General features: G+C 43.3%; 1 protein-coding gene across 1 annotated transcript in view; it reads left to right on the forward strand.

Moving 5' to 3' along the window:
* Positions 1-19,247, forward strand: part of igf2r (insulin-like growth factor 2 receptor) — a 211,139-nt gene that overhangs the window by 140,857 nt on the left and 51,035 nt on the right. Inside the window, exons 30-35 of the mRNA XM_072265972.1 lie at positions 6,226-6,356; positions 7,296-7,495; positions 14,983-15,109; positions 15,491-15,625; positions 17,865-18,127; positions 18,371-18,589. Of these exons, the coding sequence (XP_072122073.1) occupies positions 6,226-6,356; positions 7,296-7,495; positions 14,983-15,109; positions 15,491-15,625; positions 17,865-18,127; positions 18,371-18,589 (1,075 nt within the window). The remainder of the gene's footprint in view (positions 1-6,225; positions 6,357-7,295; positions 7,496-14,982; positions 15,110-15,490; positions 15,626-17,864; positions 18,128-18,370; positions 18,590-19,247) is intronic.

Here is a 19,247-nt window from a genome sequence, read left to right on the forward strand (position 1 = left end):
GTACTCACTGGAGCTTAGAAGAATACAGGAGAATCTCATTGAAATCTATCGAATATTGAAAGGCACAGAGTGGACGTGGAGTGGATACTTCTTTCAGGAGAGATAGACATGAAAGAAAAGGAGGTGGGGTAGCATTGCTGGTTAGAGAGGAGATTAACGCAATAGAAAGGAAGGACATTAGCGGGGAGGATGTGGAATCGATATGGGTAGAGCTGCATAACACTAAGGGGCAGAAAACGCTGGTGGGAGTTGTGTACAGGCCACCTAACAGTAGTAGTGAGGTCGGAGATGGCATTAAACAGGAAATTAGAAATGTGTGCAATAAAGGAACAGCAGTTATAATGGGTGACTTCAATTTACATATAGATTGGGTGAACCAGATTGGTAAGGGCGCTGAGGAAGAGGATTTCTTGGAATGTATGTGGGATAGTTTTCTGAACCAACACGTCGAGGAACCAACTAGGGAACAGGCCATTCTGGACTGGGTATTGAGCAATGAGTTAGTTAGCAATCTTGTCGTGCGAGGCCCCTTGGTTAATAGTGACCATAATACGGTGGAATTCTTCACTAAGATGGAGAGTGATGTAGTTAATTCAGAAACAAAGGTTCTGAACTTAAAGAAGAGTAAGTTTGAATGTATGAAACGTGAATTAGCTAAGATAGACTGGCAAATGATACTTAAAGGGTTGACGGTGGATATGCAATGGCAAGCATTTAAAGATGGCATGGATGAACTACAACAATTGTTCATCCCAGTTTGGCAAAGGAATAAACCAGGGAAGGTAGTGCACCTGTGGCTGACAAGGGAAATTAGGGATAGTATCAATTCCAAAGAAGAAACATACAAATTAGCCAGAAAAAGCAGCACACCTGAGGACTGGGAGAAACTCAGAGTCCAGCAGAGGAGGACAAAGGGCTTAATTAGGAAAGGGAAAAAAGGTTGAGAGAAAGCTGGCAGGGAACATAAAAACTGACTGTAAAAGCTTTTATAGATATGTGAAAAGAAAAAGATTGGTTAAGACAAATGTAGGTCCCCTACAGACAGAAACAGGTGAATTGATTATAGGGGGCAAGGACATGGCAGACCAATTGAACAATTACTTTGGTTCTGTCTTCACTAAGGAGGACATAAATAATCTTCCGGAAATAGTAGGGGACAGAGGATCCAGTGAGATGGAGGAACTGAGGGAAATACATGTTAGTAGGGAAGTGGTGTTAGGTAAATTGAAGGGGTTGAAGGCAGATAAATCCCCAGGGCCAGATGGTCTGCATCCCAGAGTGCTTAAGGAAGTAGTCCAAGAAATAGTGGATGCATTAGTGATAATTTTTCAAAACTCTGTAGATTCTGGACTAGTTCCTGAGGATTGGAGGGTGGCTAATGTAACCCCGATTTTTAAAAAAGGAGGGAGAGAGAAACCAGGGAATTATAGACCGGTAAGCCTGACATCGGTGGTGGGGAAAATGCTAGAGTCAGTTATCAAAGATGTGATAACAGCACATTTGGAAAGCGGTGAAATCATCGGGCAAAGTCAGCATGGATTTGTGAAAGGAAAATCATGTCTGACGAATCTCAGAATTTTTTGAGGATGTAACTAGTAAGAGTGGATAGGGGAGAACCAGTGGATGTGGTATATTTGGATTTTCAAAAGGCTTTTGACAAGGTCCCACACAGGAGATTAGTGTGCAAACTTAAAGCACATGGTATTGGGGGTATGGTATTGATGTGTATAGAGAATTGGTTGGCAGACAGGAAGCAAAGAGTGGGAATAAATGGGACCTTTTCAGAATGGCAGGCAGTGACTAGTAGGGTACCGCAAGGCTCTGTGCTGGGACCCCAGTTGTTTACAATATATATTAATGACTTAGATGAGGGAATTAAATGCAGCATCTCCAAGTTTGCAGATGACACGAAGCTGGGTGGCAGTGTTAGCTGTGAGGGGGATGCTAAGAGGATGCAGAGTGACTTGGATAGGTTGGGTGAGTGGACAAATTCATGGCAGATGCAATTTAATGTGGATAAATGTGAAGTTATCCACTTTGGTGGCAAAAACAGGAAAACAGATTATTATCTGAATGGTGGCCAATTAGGAAAAGGGGAGGTGCAACGAGACCTGGGTGTCATTATACACCAGTCATTGAAAGTGGGCATGCAGGTACAGCAGGCGGTGAAAAAGGCAAATGGTATGCTGGCATTTATAGCGAGAGGATTTGAGTACAGGAGCAGGGAGGTACTACTGCAGTTGTACAAGGCCTTGGTGAGACCACACCTGGAGTATTGTGTGCAGTTTTGGTCCCCTAATCTGAGGAAAGACATTCTTGTGATAGAGGGGGTACAAAAAAGGTTCACCAGATTGATTCCTGGGATGGCAGGACTTTCATATGATGAAGGACTGGATCGACTAGGCTTATACTCTCTGGAATTTAGAAGATTGAGGGGAGATCTGATTGAAACGTATAAAATCCTAAAGGGATTGGACAGGCTAGATGCAGGAAGATTGTTCCCGATGTTGGGGAAGTCCAGAACGAGGGGTTACAGTTTGAGGATAAAGGGGAAGCCTTTTAGGACCGAGATGAGGAAAAACTTCTTCACACAGAGAGTGGTGAATCTGTGGAATTCTCTGCCACAGGAAACAGTTGAGGCCAGTTCATTGGCTATATTTAAGAGGGAGTTAGATATGACCCTTGTGGCTAAAGGGATCGGGGGTATGGAGAGAAGGCAGGTGTAGGGTTCTGAGTTGGATGATCAGCCATGATTGTACTGAATGGCGGTGCAGGCTCGAAGGGCCAAATGGCCTACTCCTGCACCTATTTTCTATGTTTCTATGTTTCAGTGCAGGATTCTAGAGCCAGTGGGCACAGCGTCAAAATAGAGAGGCATCCCTTTAGGACAGAGATGTGGAGAAACTTTAGCTAGAGGGGTGGGGAATCTGTGAAATTCATTGCCACAGAAGGTGGTGGAGGCCAATTCATAGGGTGTACCTATGAGATTCGGGTGGAAGGACAAGGGCAAGATGCTATGTCTTCTGAGTTGGTGAGGAAGGACAGGCAGGGGACAGAACATAAATGTAGCCAGTTGGAGAGGTTGAAATGTGTCTATTTCAATGCTAGGAGTATTAGGAATAAAGGGGATGAACTTAGAGCATGGATCAGTATGTGGAACTATGATGTTGTGGCCGTTACTGAATCTTGGCTGGAAGAAGGGCAGGATTGGCTGATGCAGGTACCGGGGTTTAGGTGTTTTAAAAGGAATAGGATGGGAGGTAGAAAGGTGGGGGGGGGGGGGGGAAGTAACGTTACTGGTCAGGGGTAGTATCACGGCTATAGAAAGGGAGGATGCTGCAGAGAGAGTGTCCACTGAGTTAGTGTGGGTGGAAGTCAGAAATAGGAGGGGATCAATCACTGCACTGGGAGTAGTCTATAGGCCCCCAAATAGCCCTCGGGACACCGAGGAGCAGATAAGCAGGCAGATTTTAGAATGGTGCAGGAAATACAGGGTTGTAGTTATGGGTGATTTCAACTTCCCTTATTTTGAACTGGCACCTCCTGACTGCAAAGGGGTTAGGTAGGGCTAAATTTGTCAGGTGTGTTCAGGAAGGCTTCCTGACACAGTATGTGGACCAGCTGACGAGAGGAGAGGCCATACTGGATCTAGTTCTGAGTAATGAACTTGGTCAGGTGGGGGAGCATTTTGGTGAGAGTGACCACAACTCCCTTAGCTTCAGCATAACTATGGAGAAGGATAAAAACAGACAAAATGGGAACGTGCTTAACTGGGGAAGGGCTAACTATGAAGGGATGAGGCAGGAACTAGTGAGTAAATTGGAAACAGATGTTCAAGGGTGAAAGCACTGAAGTAATGTGGAGGAAGCTTAGGGACCACTTGTGCTGGGTTCAGGATAGGTTTGTCCCACTCAGACAAGGAAAAAATGGTAGGAAAAAGGAAGCGTGGCTGACAAAACACGTGAGGCAACTTGTCAAGAGGAAGAAGGAAGCATATGTTAGATATAGGAAGCAGGAAGAGCTCATGAGAAATATAGGGTAGCCAGGAAGGAGCTTAAGAAAGGATTTAGGAGATCTCAAAGGGAGCATGAGAAGGCGTTGGCATGTAGGATTAAGGAGAACCCCAAGGCGTTCTATGCGTATGTGAAGAACAGCAGGATGACAAGAATAAAGGTGGGGCTGCTAAAGGATAAAGAAGGCAATATGTGCCTGGAGGCGGAGGAGGTTGGAGAAGTCCTAAATGAATACTTTGCTTCAGTATTCACAAGTGAAAAGGACCTTGATCAGGGTGAGGTTGAAATAGAACAGGCCTGTGTGCTGGACAATGTGGAGATTAAGAAAGAAGTATTGGATTGTCTTAAAAGCATGAAGATTGATAAGTCCCCAGGGCCGGATGTGATATACACCAGGTTGCTGTGGGAAGTGAGAGAAGAGATCGCTGGAGCAGTACCTATGATCTTTGAATCCTCTTTGGCTGCAGGGGAGGTGCCGGAGGATTGGAGAATGGCAAATGTAGTTCCCTTGTTTAAAAAAGGTAATAGGGCGAATCCTGGGAACTGTAGACCAGTGAGTCTTACGTTGGTGGTCTGCAAACTGTTGGAAATGATTCTTAAGAATAGGATCTATGAGCATTTGGAGAAGTACAGTCTACTCAAGGATAGTCAACATGACTTTGTGAAGGGAAGGTCGTGCATCAGGAGCCTAATTGAGTTTTTTGATGAAGTAACAAAAGAAATTGATGAGGGTAGGGCAGTAGATGTGATCTACATGGATTTTAGCAAGGCAAATGACAAGGTCCCCCACGAGAGACTCATCCAGAAAGTCATGAGGCATGGGATCAGTGGAACCTTGGCTGTTTGGATAAAAAAATTGGCTTAAAGGAAGAAAGCAGAGGGTAGTAGTGGAAGGAAAGTATTTTGCCTGGAGGTCGGTGACTAGTGGAGTGCCGCAATGATCTGTCCTGAGACCCCTGCTCTTTGTAATTTTCATAAATGACCTGGATGAAGAGGCTGGGTGAGTAAGTTTGCGGACGACACGAAGATTGAAGAAGTTGTGGATGGAGCTGTAGGTTATCGAAGGTTACAAGAGGATATCAACAGGATGCGGAGTTGGGCAGAAAAGTGGCAGATAGAGTTCAATTCGGGTAAGTGTGATGTACTTTGGAAGGACAAACCAGAAGGCTGAGTACAGGGTTAATGGTCAGTTACTTAAGAGTGTGGATGAACAGAGGGACCTTGAGGTTCAAATCCATACATCCCTCAGGGTCGCTGCACAGGTTGTTAGGATAGTTAGGAAGGCCTATGGGATGCTAGGCTTCATTAATAGGGGGATTGAGTTCAAGAGTAGAGAGGTCATGTTGCAACTCTACAAATCTTTGGTGAGACCACACTTGGAGTATTGTGTTCATTTCTGGTCACCTCACTATAGGAAGGATGTGGAAGCTATGGAGAGGGTGCTGAGGAGATTTACCAGGATGTTGCCTGGATTGGAAAACAAGTCTTATGAGGCAAGGTTAGCAGAGCTGGGACTTTCTCTTTGGATGAGAGGGGACTTGATAGAGGTCTACAAGGTTTTGAGAGGCTTAGATAGGGTGTATAGCCAGTACCTGTTCCCCAGGGCATGAATAGCAAACACCAGAGGGCTTATATACAAAGTTAAGGGAGGGAAGTTTAGGGGAGACATCAGGGGTAAGTTTTTTTACACAGAGGCTTGTGGGTGCCTGGAATGACTTGCCAGGGTGGTGGTGGAGGCTAAAACGTTAGGGGTATTGAAGAGCCTCTTGGACAGGCACATGGATGAAAGAAAAATAGAGGGTTACGGGGTAGTGTAGGTTTGGTATGTTTTTTTTAAGGAATATATGGATTGGCACAATATCGAGGGCCGAAGGGCCTGTACTGTGCTGTAGTATTCTAGTGTCTAATACGTTTAAAGTGGAGATTGGTAGGTTCTTCAGTAGGAAGAATGTCTAAGGTTAACAGAGAAGGAAGGGAAATGGGGTTGAGGGAGGCAACATTTTAGCCATGATAAAATATTAGAGCACACTTGATGGGCTGAATGGCTTAATTTGGCTCCTATGTCTTTATGGCCTCATAACTACAAGGTTATAGATAGAGCAATTAGATTTTAAAGCTTATAATCATTTGTATGCCTTGCAGAGATTGCACCTGCAAAACAGATTTCACTGCATATACAGCGATAATAACCCTGATTCTGATTCCCTTTCAGGGACAGCAATGGAAACTCCTATGACCTCTCTTCCCTATCACAGTCCCACGTGAACTGGGAGATAGATCAGCAAGCAAATGTCGAACAGAAGTACTATATCAATGTCTGCAAGTCGTTGGTTCCACAAAATGGTGCGTGCGCAGGAGGATGAGCTTTGGTGGGCTAATGCCAAACAATTATTTGATATTTTTTTGGAATAGTGGGGTTAAACAGGTCTTTCAGCTCATGGTGGCTGAGCCAGCCCTGATGCTGATGTAAACTCGCCCCATCTGCCTGTATGTGGTGTCTGCCAAATACCTGTCTGTCCAAATGCCTCTTAGATGTTGTGATTATATCTGTTTCAAAAGAATCTCTGGTCTGTTCTTGGCACCTACCATTGTTTTTATTTTAAAAAGCCTCCTAAATCTTGTTCTTTCTCCTTCTTGCCCTGTAACTAGGTTTTATTGCATATTGTACTATACTGCTGCCACAAAATAACAATTTTGATGACATGCTAGTGATGTTCAACGTGATTCTGATTCGTGCTCTCTAATATTTGACATTTCCACCCTGGGAAGGAGAATCTAACACCTAACCTATCCCTGTCTGTTGAGGAATGTGTGGGTGGGGGCAGTGGTCTTGTGGAATTAGGACTGTTCTGTTCTGTACTGTATTGTTCTATGATATCTAGTAAGCAATCCTCCTTATCCATAAAGTTTATGCCTTGAATTAGTTTCAAGTCACATTCCATGTGTAGTTTGTGCATTAACTGTAATGGAAAAAATTGAAAAGGTGTATGTAGACATGCTTCTGTTGTATATAGACACTGTTTTTGCCTTCATTCAAATGTTGTCCCATGAATTCCCCAAGGCATTCCCACTTTGAAGAAATTCCACCCCCCCCCCCCACACCCATGTCATGCATGGTCTCGTCCTACAACAGCAACAAAACCACAAGCTGTTTGTCACCGCGGATGCTGCCTAACCTGCCGGGTTCTTCCAGCATTTTGTCGGGGCTGGTTTATGGAATGATTTTGAAGTTTGCGGATTGATTCCCAGAGGTTGTTTAAACCAGTTTCTCTCTGTCTGCAGGCAGCTGGGATTGTCCCTTCCGAGCAGCAGTCTGCCTGAAGGACAGCAGCAAGTACACCAGTTTGGGAGAGGTGGTTGCTGGGCCCCGGTGGGACGATTCTGGAGTGCTCACCCTGCAGTACGAGAATGGAGACCTATGTCCTGATGGAATTCGCAATAAAACAGCCACCATACGCTTCAAATGTGATGAAAATGCTATCGTAAGTCTGCATTTTAATACAACATGGGAAAACTACAGCACAGTGCAGGCCCTTCGGCCCATGATGTGCTGACCTTTTAACCTTTAATCTAACCCTACATAGCCTCCATTTTTCTGTCATCCATGTGCCTATCCAAGAGTTTCTTAAATACCCCTAATGTATCTGCCTCTACCACCACCCCTACAGGGTGTTCCACACACTCACCACTGTTATTTTAAAAACCTGACCTATTATCCTCCCTATAATCATTAGTCTGTAATTTCATCAGATAGGAATCTGCCTAATGCGGTGTACACCTCGCAGTCAGTGAGATACTGGCCAGCTACAACATAGAGCAGAGAATGTTACAGCACAGTACAGGCCCTCTGGCCCACGATGTTGGGCCTATCTTTTAACCCACTCTAAGATCAATCTAATCCTTCCCTCCATTTCCCTACATTGCCCTCCATTTTCCTTTCATTCACGTGCCTATTGGAACTTAAGTTTTTGGGAGTAAAGTTATTTTTTGTAATTAAATAGGAATTAAGTTCAATCAAATCATTGTGGGGAAACTCTCTGGTATTAGGAAACTTTCTTCCTGTAGTTCTGTTTGGTCTAGTTTTCTCGCTATCTGAAACCATGCTTTAGTGGTAATTTCTGGCTGTGTCATGCACCAACCAGGAGGGTAAGAATAGGATAATTTGGCAGATAAATGCTTGGCTGAGGAACTGGTGCAGGGGGCAGGCTGCGGATTTCTGGATCATTGGGGTCTCTTCAGGGGAAGATATGACCGCTACAAAAGGGATTGGTTGCACCTGGATCTGAGGTGAACCAATATCCTTGTGGGCAGGTTTGCTGCAGCTGTTGGAGGGTTTAAATGAATTTGGCAGTGGAGTGGGAACCAGAATGATAGGGATGAGGGTGGGGCAGTTGATGCGCAGTGAGACTGTCAGGAAGGACAGGCAGATGATAAGGCACATTTGCAGTCACTGGGATGAGTTGCAGTGTAACATAGGGACAAAATCAAAAAGGATGATGAGTACAGGACTGCAGGTTTTATATTTGAATGCATGCAGTATACAGAGTAAGGTAGATTATCTTGTATTGCAGTTAGAGATTGGCAGGATGACTTTGTGGGCATCACTGAGTAGTGGCTGAAAGAAAATCATAGTTGGGAGTTTAACATCCAAGGATATATTGTATTGAAAGAACAGGCAGGGAGGCAGAGGGGATGAGGTGGCTCGATTGGTTTAAAAAAAAAATGAAATCAAATCCTGAGAAAGAGGTGACATAGGATCAGAAGATGTAAAATTCTTGTGGGTAGAATTAAGAAACTCCAAAGGTGAAAACTTTCTGATGGGAATTATACAGGATTCTGAACAGTAGCCAGGATGTGGGCTACAAATTACAACAGGAGATAGAAAAGGCATATCAAAAGGGCAATGTTACGATAATAATGGGCGATTTCAATATGCTGGTAGATTGGGAAAATCAGGTTGGTGCTGGATCTCAAGAGAGAATTTGTAGAATGCCTTCGAAATAACTTTTTAGAGCAGCTTGTGATTGAGCCCACTACTGGAAAGGCAATTCTGGATTGGGTGTTGTGTAATGAACTGTATTTGATTAGGGAGCTTTAAGGTAAAGGAACCCTTTGGAGGCAGTGATCATATTATGATAGAATTCACCCTGCAAATTGAGAGGGAGAAGCTAAAGTCAGATGTATCGGTATTACAGTGGAGTAAAAGGAATTACAGAGGCATGAGAGAGGAGCTGGCCAAAGCTGATTGGAAGGTGACACTAGCAGAGATGATGGCAGCAATGGCTGGAGTTTCTGGGAGAACTTGGAAATTGCAGGACAGATGCCTCCCAAAGAAGATGAAGTATTCTCAAGGCAGATGATATAACCATGGGATGACAAGGGAAGTCAAAAACAATATGAAAGCAAAAGAGAGGGCATATAATACAGCAAAAATTAGTGAAAGAGGATGGGAGCTTTTAAAAACCAACAGAAGGCAGCTTAAAAAAACTGTAAGGAGAGAAAAGATGAAATATAACGGTAAACTCGCCAATAATATCAAATAGTACCTAAAGACTTTTCAGATATATGAAGAAAAAGAAGGGTGAGAGTAGATATCAGACCACTGGAAAATGCTGGAAACGTAGTAATGGCAGATGAGCTAAATAAGTATCTTGTATCCGTCTTCACCATGGAGGACATTTAGCTGTATGCCAGAAGTTCAAGTGTCTGGTGGCAGAAATGAGCGTTGTTGCTGTTACTAAGAAGAAGGTGCTTAAGAAGCTGAAAGGTCTAAAAGTGGATAAGTAACCTGGACCAGATGGACAACACCCCAGGGTTCTAAGAGAAGTGGCTGAAGAGATTGTGGAGGCATTAGTAGTGATCTTTCAAGAACCACTAGATTCTGCCATGGTTCTGGAGGACTGGAAAATTGCAAATGTCACTCCACTGTTCAAGATGGGAGGGAGACAGAAGAAAGGAAATTGTAGGCCCGTTTGCCTGACTTCAATAGTGGATGTTGGAGTCTATTGTTAAGGATGAGGTCTCAGGGTACCTGGAGGCACAAAGTCAGCATGGTTTCCTCAAGTGAAAATCTTGCCTGACAGGTCTGTTGGAATTCTTGGAGGAAATAACAGGCAGGATAGACAAAGGGTATTGTTTACTTGGATTTTCAGAAGGTCTTTGACAAGGTGCTTTGACATGGGTCTGGTTAACAAGATAAGAGCCCATGGTATTGCAGGAAAGATGCAGCATGGAGGCAAAGAATAGGAATAAAGGAAGCCTGTTTCGATTGGCAGCCTGTGACTAGTGGTGTTCCACATGGATCTCTGTTGGATTGACTCTTTTTATGTTATACGTCAATCATTCGGATGATGGAATTGATGCTTTTGTGGCTAAGTTTGTGGATAATACGAAGACAGGTGGAAGGGCAGGTAGTGTTGAGGAAGTAGGGAGTCTGCAGAAGGATTTGGACAGATGACGAGAATGGGCAAAGATGTGGCAGATGGATTATAGTGTAGAGAAGTGCACGGTCATGCACTTTGACAGGAGGAATAAAGGCATGGACTATTTTTTAAGTGGGCAGAAAAATTTAAAAATCTGAGGTGCAAAGGGACTTAGGAGTCCTCATGCAGGATTCCCTGAAGGTTAACTCTCAGGTTGCTTTGCTGGTGAAGATGACAAATGCGATGTTGGCATTCATTTCAAGGAGATGAGAATATAAAAGCATTGATGTAATGTTGAGGCTTTATTAGGCACTGGTGAGGTCTCACTTGAAATATAGTGAATATATGTAAGAAAGGATGTGCTGACATTGGAGAGGGTTCAGAAGAATGATTCTAGGAATGAAAGGGTCATTGAATGAGGAGCGTTTGATGGCTGTGGACCTGTACTGGCTGAAATTTAGAAGAATGAGGTGGTGGGGGGAGGGGGATCTCATTGAAATCCATCAAATGTTGAAAAGCCTAGTAGTGGATGTGGAGATGTTTTCGGTAGTTGGAGGGTCTAGGACCGGAGGACACTCCATTTACAACAGAGATGACGAATTTCTTTAGCCAGAGGCTGGTGAACCTGTGGAATTTATTGCCACAGGCAGTTGTGGAAGCCAAGTCATTGCGGTGGAGGTTGATGGGTTCTTGATTAGACAGGATGTGGAAGGTTTCAGGGAGAAGGCATGAGAATGGGGTTGAGAGGGAACATTGATCAGCCATGAAGAAATGGCATGCAGACTTGATGGGCTGCATGGCCTAATTCTGCTCTTTTCTCTTCTGGTCTATGGTAAATCTTGATCACAACGCTGTCGTTGCCTTGACTGAGTTTATTAATGTCCGGAGTCAGGGCACAGTTATACAACATTCGGTGTCCTGCTCATTGGCCTGGATTATTGACAGTGTAGAAAAGAACTCCTGACTTGTCATCGCAACAGAAACCCAGTGATTGAAGGAAGTGAAATGAGCTACTGCCAATTTGTAGGAATGTCAGCTGTTTAATTGCTTAGAGTTTAAAATAATTCTGGCTATGGGTGATGCTGAGAAATAATTATCACCCAGACCTGTTGTCGTACATTGATGTCGGACTGTCCACCCAGTGAAAGTAATCCAGCTAGTGAGAAGTCTGTCATGTCGAACACTGAGCTGATGTATTCCCTGTGTTGTGGCAAAGAGAAGCTGTGAAAGTGATTTTGATGAGTTATTGCTGTCCATTCTTCAGACATTTCCACCCGCTGGCAGCAGGTGGCGCTCTTTCTATGCTGATCATGGACACCTGTCACCAAAATAATTCTTCAATCTGACTACAGAACTTGTAGTCTGGTTGAATGCAAGTTGATGTTTTTGGGCCACTTTAGTCTATTTGGATTTTTTATTAATCTATCGTGGGTCAGTGTAACCTTGAACTTTCACTTAGTAAGGAACCTAAAGGCAGCACCATAGCAGTAAGCATAGTGCTATTACAGCACCGGCTGTAAGATCATTGTTCCATTCCCACTGCTGTCTGTAAGGAGTTTGTCCACGAGTCTCCTCCAGGTGCTCCGGTTTCCTTCCACTTTCTGGAGACTTCAATTAGGCTTAGTGAGTTGTGGGCATACTATGTTGGAACCAGTAGTGCAGCAACACCAGTAGGGTACCCGGTTCTAAGGTCAAATTTAATGTCAGGGAAATGTATACAATATACATCCTGAAATGCTCTTTCTTCGCAAACATCCACGAAAACAGAAGTGCCCCAAAGTATGAACGACAGTTAAAATGAGAACCCAAAGTCCCCCCCAGCTCCCCTCCCTCCCACGCATAGGTGGCAGTGAGCAATGATCCCCTGTCACCCCACCAGCAAAAAAAAATGCATCGGTACATCACCAAGCCCAAGCATGTGCTAAGCAATAGCAAAGACACAGACCAAAGTTACCCCAAAGGCTTCGCATTCCATCCGACATTTGACAAACCACAGGTTCTCTCGCTCCCTGGCAAGGGAGAGGGAGGTGTCCCCCAATTCACAGCGAGTGGGAGACATAACTACAAAGTGCAGGTTTACGATGTTTAAAGTCTGTTTTGTTGCTTTTTCTGAGCTCTGTGTCTGAATGGCAAGAACAGCATTTACAGAAATGAGAAACATCCTAACAAACAAGAAAATAGCAATTGACATCTGCCCGGGAGCTCTCAGCTGCTACATTCTTCTTATATTGATGTATGGCTGCGAGTCATGGACCATCACAAATGCAATGGAAAAAAGAATCAGTGCAGCAGAGATGTGGTTCCTCAGAAGAATGCTGTGCAAATCATATACGGACAGGATAACCAACGAAGAAGTTCTACAGAGAACGAAAACAAAACATACATTACTTAAGAAAATCAGAAAACAGCAATTAAAATTCTTTGGACACATCATGCAAAGAGAAACATTAGAACATTTAGTTACAACTGGAAAGCTGGAAGGAAAAAGAAGCAGAGGCAGATAGAGAATGAAAATGATAGATGGAATAACATCATGGTTAGAAACTGGGGAGGCAACAACTACAATTCGGAGGGTCAGGGACCGTGATGGATGGAGAGACATGATCGCCCATGCCGAACAGCAAGGCACTTGAATGAATGAATGTGCCTGAAGATCGCAAAGACTTTGGGTGTTCGGGCCCACAGCAAAAGATTTCCTGGCCTCCCCGACGACACACGAGTCTTCTACCATGACACCAACCCTCGATCCACCCGTCTCCAGAGCCCTGAGTTCTTAGGCTTCCCAACATGATTGAGACTCTCAGGCCAAACTATTGGCACATCGAATAACAGCCAGTGGTGGAACCCCGAGAGTGGGTCCCAATCCCGTGAAGAACCGAAGCCTGCGTGTAAACTCCAGGTCAGGGTCTTCAGAAGAACCCTGAAAGGGAAAAATAAAGATATCAAAAGTAGAAATAGAGCTGCTTCCGAAGATGCAAACAAAGGACTCGCCATTAGGCACCATCATCACTCCTAAGCTCCGCCTATGCAATCCTTGCTGATTTAATTTTACACAAACAACACATTTTGCTGTATGTTTCAATGTGCATGTGACAAATAGAGCTAAATTTAATCTTTAGTGGAGAAATTTAAGAGAATTTACAGGCACATTCAGTATTTAAAACCTTGCTGCTAATTTCAGATTGGTTTTATTATCCCCTTTTAATTTAAAGCCTTCACCAGATATAATGTGTTCAACTAAAAGGCAATGAACTTGGAGTCCAGTATTACATGTCCGTCTGCGGTATGACATTACACAGATCAGAACTGAGCCTGCACTCTACACACACTCACAGTTAGTAAAAGCACTTTCCTGATGCAATCTTGACAGCAGGCAAGCATGAACATTGTCCAAAGCAAAATAAAACCTGCTGGATCGGTAAAGACCAAGGGTTGGCTAAAATTTCTGACCAAGACCCTACACCAGGCTTGAGAGTGTAGAGAAAGCAGCCGGTCTATAATGCTGGTGCTTTCCTGACTCCCAATTTCTCTTTAAATTCCTTACACTTTTTGCAAATCAAATCTCTTTATAATTTATATTGGCTGTGGAGCACTCTTTGATCTAAAGCTACTTTGGTACACCGCCTGATTCTTCCCTCGCTGGTGAGTCTCTGTGGTCAGTATTGTCAGTTGTATATTATGGGTTGGATCTGATACAGAAGAGCACAATTGTAACTTTATATTTGATATTGAATTTGTTTAGCTGAATTCTTATCCAGCATAAATGCAAGGCAGGTACTACAACCTGGTATGGGCTTACTTCAAATGTAATTGGCTTTTGAACATAGAACACAGAAATCTACAGCACATTACAAGCCCTTTAGCCCACAATGTTATGCCAACCATGTAACCTCTTCTAGAAACTGCCTAGAATTTCCCTACCACAGAGCCCTCTATTTTTTTCTAAGTTCCATGTACTAGTCTTAAGAGTCTTAAAAGACCCTATTGTATCTGTCTCTACCATCATTGCTGGCAATGCATTCCACTCACCCACCACTTTCTGTGTGGAAAAACTTGCCCCTGACATCTCCTCTGTACCTCCTTCCTTAAAACTATGCCCTCTCATGTTAGCTATTTAAGCACTGGGAAAAGCCTCTGACTATCCACACGATCAATGCCTCTCATCATCTGATACACCTCTATCAGGTCACCTGTCATCCTCTGTCGCTCCAAGGAGAAAAGACCAAGTTTCCTCAACTTATCCTCATAAGGCATGCTCTACAATCCAGGAACATCCTTGTAAATCTCCTCTGCAACACTCTCTATAGTATCCACATTCTTTCTGGAGTGAGGTGACCAGAACTGAACACAGTACTCCGTAGGGTCTAACCAAAGTCTTGTATAACTGTAACATTACCTCATGGCTCTTAAACTCAATTCATTCTCCTTAATGTTTGGAAGCTTGTATTGGAGAGGATGCCATCTTGTCAGCTCTTTTGACCAATTTTTGTGCAAAATTTTAGTCATGAAATACTTAAATTTTGAAAATGCTCCTTTTTTTTTTGTAGAACACAAAGCCGTATTTGATCACTGCCATTCTAGATTGCAAGTATACATTTTTGTGGTTTACTGCCGTAGCCTGTCCGGTGACCAAGAACGTACACAATCAGTGCATGGTGACTAACCCTGTTACAGGTCAGTGTGCATTTTGCAGTCCCTTCACAAATGCCCAGTCAGAGGCTGAAGCAGTTGTTATGATATCTGTCTGAATCTTAAAGCAGGAAGTCACTTTTCCAGTTTCAGTCCTCCAGAGCTGTGCCAATTCTTTACAGCATATTCGCTATCCCGAGTTTAGTCTATATTTGTAATGCTGACACTTTGCTTTGTTTACGACTAAAATTATTTCGAGAGTAATTTCTAGCTTCAAAATGTTTTGTGTAGAAATTTTTAAATGTGATTTTTTTAAAAAATGTCATTGTTTATAATTTCTATTTATCTAATGATTCATACATGAGTTAACTTGGCTAAATTATGTTCTGGAGTATTTTTCTCCTTATTGTCTTTTTATGCACCCAGGGCATCTGTTTGACCTAAACCCACTGCGAACCAGTCAGGGTTATATTGTATATGACCCTAAAAGTAGAGACAGATTCATTCACCTTAATGTTTGTGATCATGTGGCAGGCACTGGATGTTCAGGTGATAATGTTGGTATGTATTGAAAAGATTGCTAACTTTGGTTAGTCTTCTGCATCGTTGTGGTTTTGGAGTGACACTGCACTGTTCTCTCCTGGAGACAGGGCTATACTTTATCAAACTTTTATCACGACTGTATTGTATGTGGGATTACTATCCAGTGCATGGTAATTCAATGTATGACACCATTTGCTAATTATTAAAAGGGATTTGATGCTGTTGACTAAAGGTTTCAAAGAGGAATATTACTTACCACCCTCTCAGTTTTATTAGATGAAATATTCCTGAAGTGCTCTTCTTGGAACAATAAGACATGTAAGAAAATATTTATTCAAGCCTTAATGCTCTAGGCTGCATCCCTCAGCCATTCAGTCTACTGCACTAATAGACCCACTGCACTGCACTGCATGTTTCCCAAAGCTTTGTAGTTAATTTCCTTTCAATAAATGACTATCAAGTAAATTATTATCCATCATCAAGAACCCCCACCAGCTCGGCCATGCTGTCTTCTCGCTGCTGCCATCAGGAAACAGGTATAGGAGCCTCAAGACCCATACAACCAGGTTCAGATTACCCTTCAACCATCAGGCTCCTGAACCAGCGTGGATAACTTCACTCCCTCAGCACTGAACTGACTGCACAGACTCAACAACCCAAGTTCCAATATTATTTATTTCCTATTTATTAATTATTTTTAAAAAATATTTGCACAGTTTGTCTTTTGCACCTTTTTTTATTTGCAAGTCTTTGTCCACAATTTTTAATTGATTCTATTTAATTTCTTTGTTCTTCTGCGAAGGTCCACAAAAAATGAATCTCCGGGTGACGTTATGCAACCTTGAGATTTGTCTTCTGACATATGCATACTTTGATAATAAAGTTACTTTGAACTTAAGGAGAAAAAAATGATTTTCACTCTGGATCCCTTGCAGCATTCAAACAAAACTGAGCACTAATCTGTAAGAGAAAGTGGGATAGGCGAAATGAAGGGAATGCTGTGAGAGCTAGCACTCACCTGATGGGCCAAGTGGAAGGAAGAGAATGGGCTCTTCCCTACTGTTTGGGATAGTTCATCGGGACCCTTTCCATGCTACCTGAGATTGCAGGTGGGGTTGTGAATTTAAGGCCTTGGTGCTGCAATGTGACATTTCAGATTATCTGTGAGTTGCATTTCAAGGGCAAACCTTGGCCTGTTTTGTTTTTGGGCGTGAAGAGGGTGGAAGAGAGTGAAAGAGTCATAGAACACTACAGCACAGAAACAGACCCTTCGGCCTGAACTATTCTGCTACCCACTCCCATCAACCTGCACCCATGCCATAGGCCTCCACACCTCTCCCATCCTTGTACCTATCCAAATTTCTCTTAAACATTGACATCAAACCCGCATCCATCACTTACACTGGCAGCTCGTTCCACACTCTCACCACCCTCTGAGTGAAAATATTTCCCTTCATGTTCCCCCTAAACATTTCACTTTTCACCCACAACACAGGACTTCTATTTCTGGTCTCACCCAAACTCAGTGTAAAAAGCCTGCTTGTATTTACCCTGTCTTTACCCATCATAATTTTGTGTACCTCTATCAAATTCTCCTCTCGTTCTCCTAGGATCCAGGGAATAAATTCTTAACCTATACAACTTTTCCCTACAAGTTGCAGAGCCAATTGATTCACCTGCTGAAGGTGCACAAGCTTGAGCTGCTGTATTGGTTTCAAATGATTGTGATTGAGGCCAGTAAAGCAAAGGAGTCTGATGGAGAAAGGAAGCTGATTATCATTTATTTCCATCACCAAGATTAAATTGGATAATTCAATTAATTTGTCAGTTTTCTCAAAACCAACTTGTATGTGATCCCCAACTCCTGAACTAATCATTGGTATCCTTCCTGCCCTTGTACTTGGGCTTTTGGGAAAATTACCACTACTGTATCAGTTCTTCAAAGCATCCTGTATAACAGTGTGGCGCACTTCAGCTGAAAGCAGTGAATATTGTGCTGTGGGAGCTATAGATGATTTCAAAGTCCTGAACAGACCTGGGTTCTAGTGACCCAGGCTGATGCCTGTAAGGAGTTTGTACGTTTGCCCCGTGACCGTGTGGGTTTCCTCTGGGTGCTCCGGTTTCCTCCCACAGTCCAGAGACTCAAGGTTAATTGGGGGGTATGGGCTCATTGGGCCAGAAGGGCCTGTTGCTATGCTGTATCTCTAAATTTCATTCCAGAGTACGGCCAGTCATACTCTTTTGTTTTACCATGCAGGTGTGTGTATCACAGACAGACAGAGTGTGACCAATGCAGGACGTTTCAGCAGCAACCTGACGTACATCGATCGCGTTTTGAGGCTCACCTACAATGGAGGTGATGCCTGCTCCAGCAACCCTGTACTTCATCACAGAAGTATCTTCAGTTTCGTTTGTGGCCCGCGTGCGGGCTCGAGGACTGGGCCGGTTCTCGTGGCTTCGGATCAGAAGACGTGCACTCATTATTTTTCTTGGCACACACAGCTAGCCTGTGAACATGAGGTAGTTCTGCAGGAGTTATATAATCTGCAATCTATAAGAACTGGCATTTTATAATTTCTAGACTGAGTTTATTTAAAAGAAACGTTCGTAGTTTTCTTATTTCTGTAATTGTTAACTGGCATGTATTTTCTTCTGATTTGTTGTTTGTACAAGTAGTGAAGGTCATCTGTTTCCTAAACCTACCTGTTTTCTTTCCTATTACTAAGTAACTTGCCATTTTCTTCTTCCTGATTTGCTTGCTAGGTGAGATGCTCAGTGAGGAATGGCAGCTCAATCATTGACCTGAGTCCTCTGATGCAAACGAGTGGTTATTACACAGCGGAAGATGAAGATGTGGCTGATGGCCAAGGCGATTCACCTGATTTTTACATTAGCATTTGCCAGCCGTTGATGCCTCTGCCAGGGATTAACTGCCCCCCTGGTTCGGCTGTGTGTATGGATCCTGTGGATGGGCCGCCTGTGGTAAGTTGCGTGTGCACCGAATATCCTTGCTGTGGAACTCGTGGGTGCAATTTTGGTGGGTACCTGGTGCTTATATTGAATTGATGTCCTCTGGGTAAATATTGGATTTTGATGAGAAGTCCATGCTATTATTGGATGGAAAGGAAGAGAAGGTGAGGTGTCCAGACTTTTCAAATGGCAGATAATTTTAGTATTCTTGTAAAAAAATCCATTTCCTTAGATGTGCCTCCACACTTGTTAGTAGCAGTTGCTTGAGTGGAATTTGAAGCCAGCTTTGTGTGCCTCCATTATGTTGTTATTCCTCGGGTGGGGGGGGCAAGAAAGGGTAAACTGGGGAAGCTGGAAACGTTTTCCTTCAAACTGGGCAATTGACTCAAGCTTTCTGTTGGCATTGTCAAGGAATGTGACAGAAGCAGTGGCCACTTTATTAGTTACCTCCTGTACCTAATAAAGTGACTACTGAGTGTATGTTCATGGTCTTCTGCTGTAGCCCATCTACAGGTTCGATGTGTTGTGCATTCAGAGATGCTCTTCTGCACACCACTGTTGTAACGTATGGTTATTTGAGTTACTGTCACCTTCCTGTCAGCTTGAACCAACCTAGCTATTCTTCTCTGACCCGCGGAACTGCCGCTCACTTATTTCTCGCACTATTCTC

The sequence above is a fragment of the Mobula birostris genome, chromosome 8 (assembly GCF_030028105.1).
Source record: "Mobula birostris isolate sMobBir1 chromosome 8, sMobBir1.hap1, whole genome shotgun sequence".
Lineage (NCBI taxonomy): Eukaryota > Metazoa > Chordata > Chondrichthyes > Myliobatiformes > Myliobatidae > Mobula > Mobula birostris.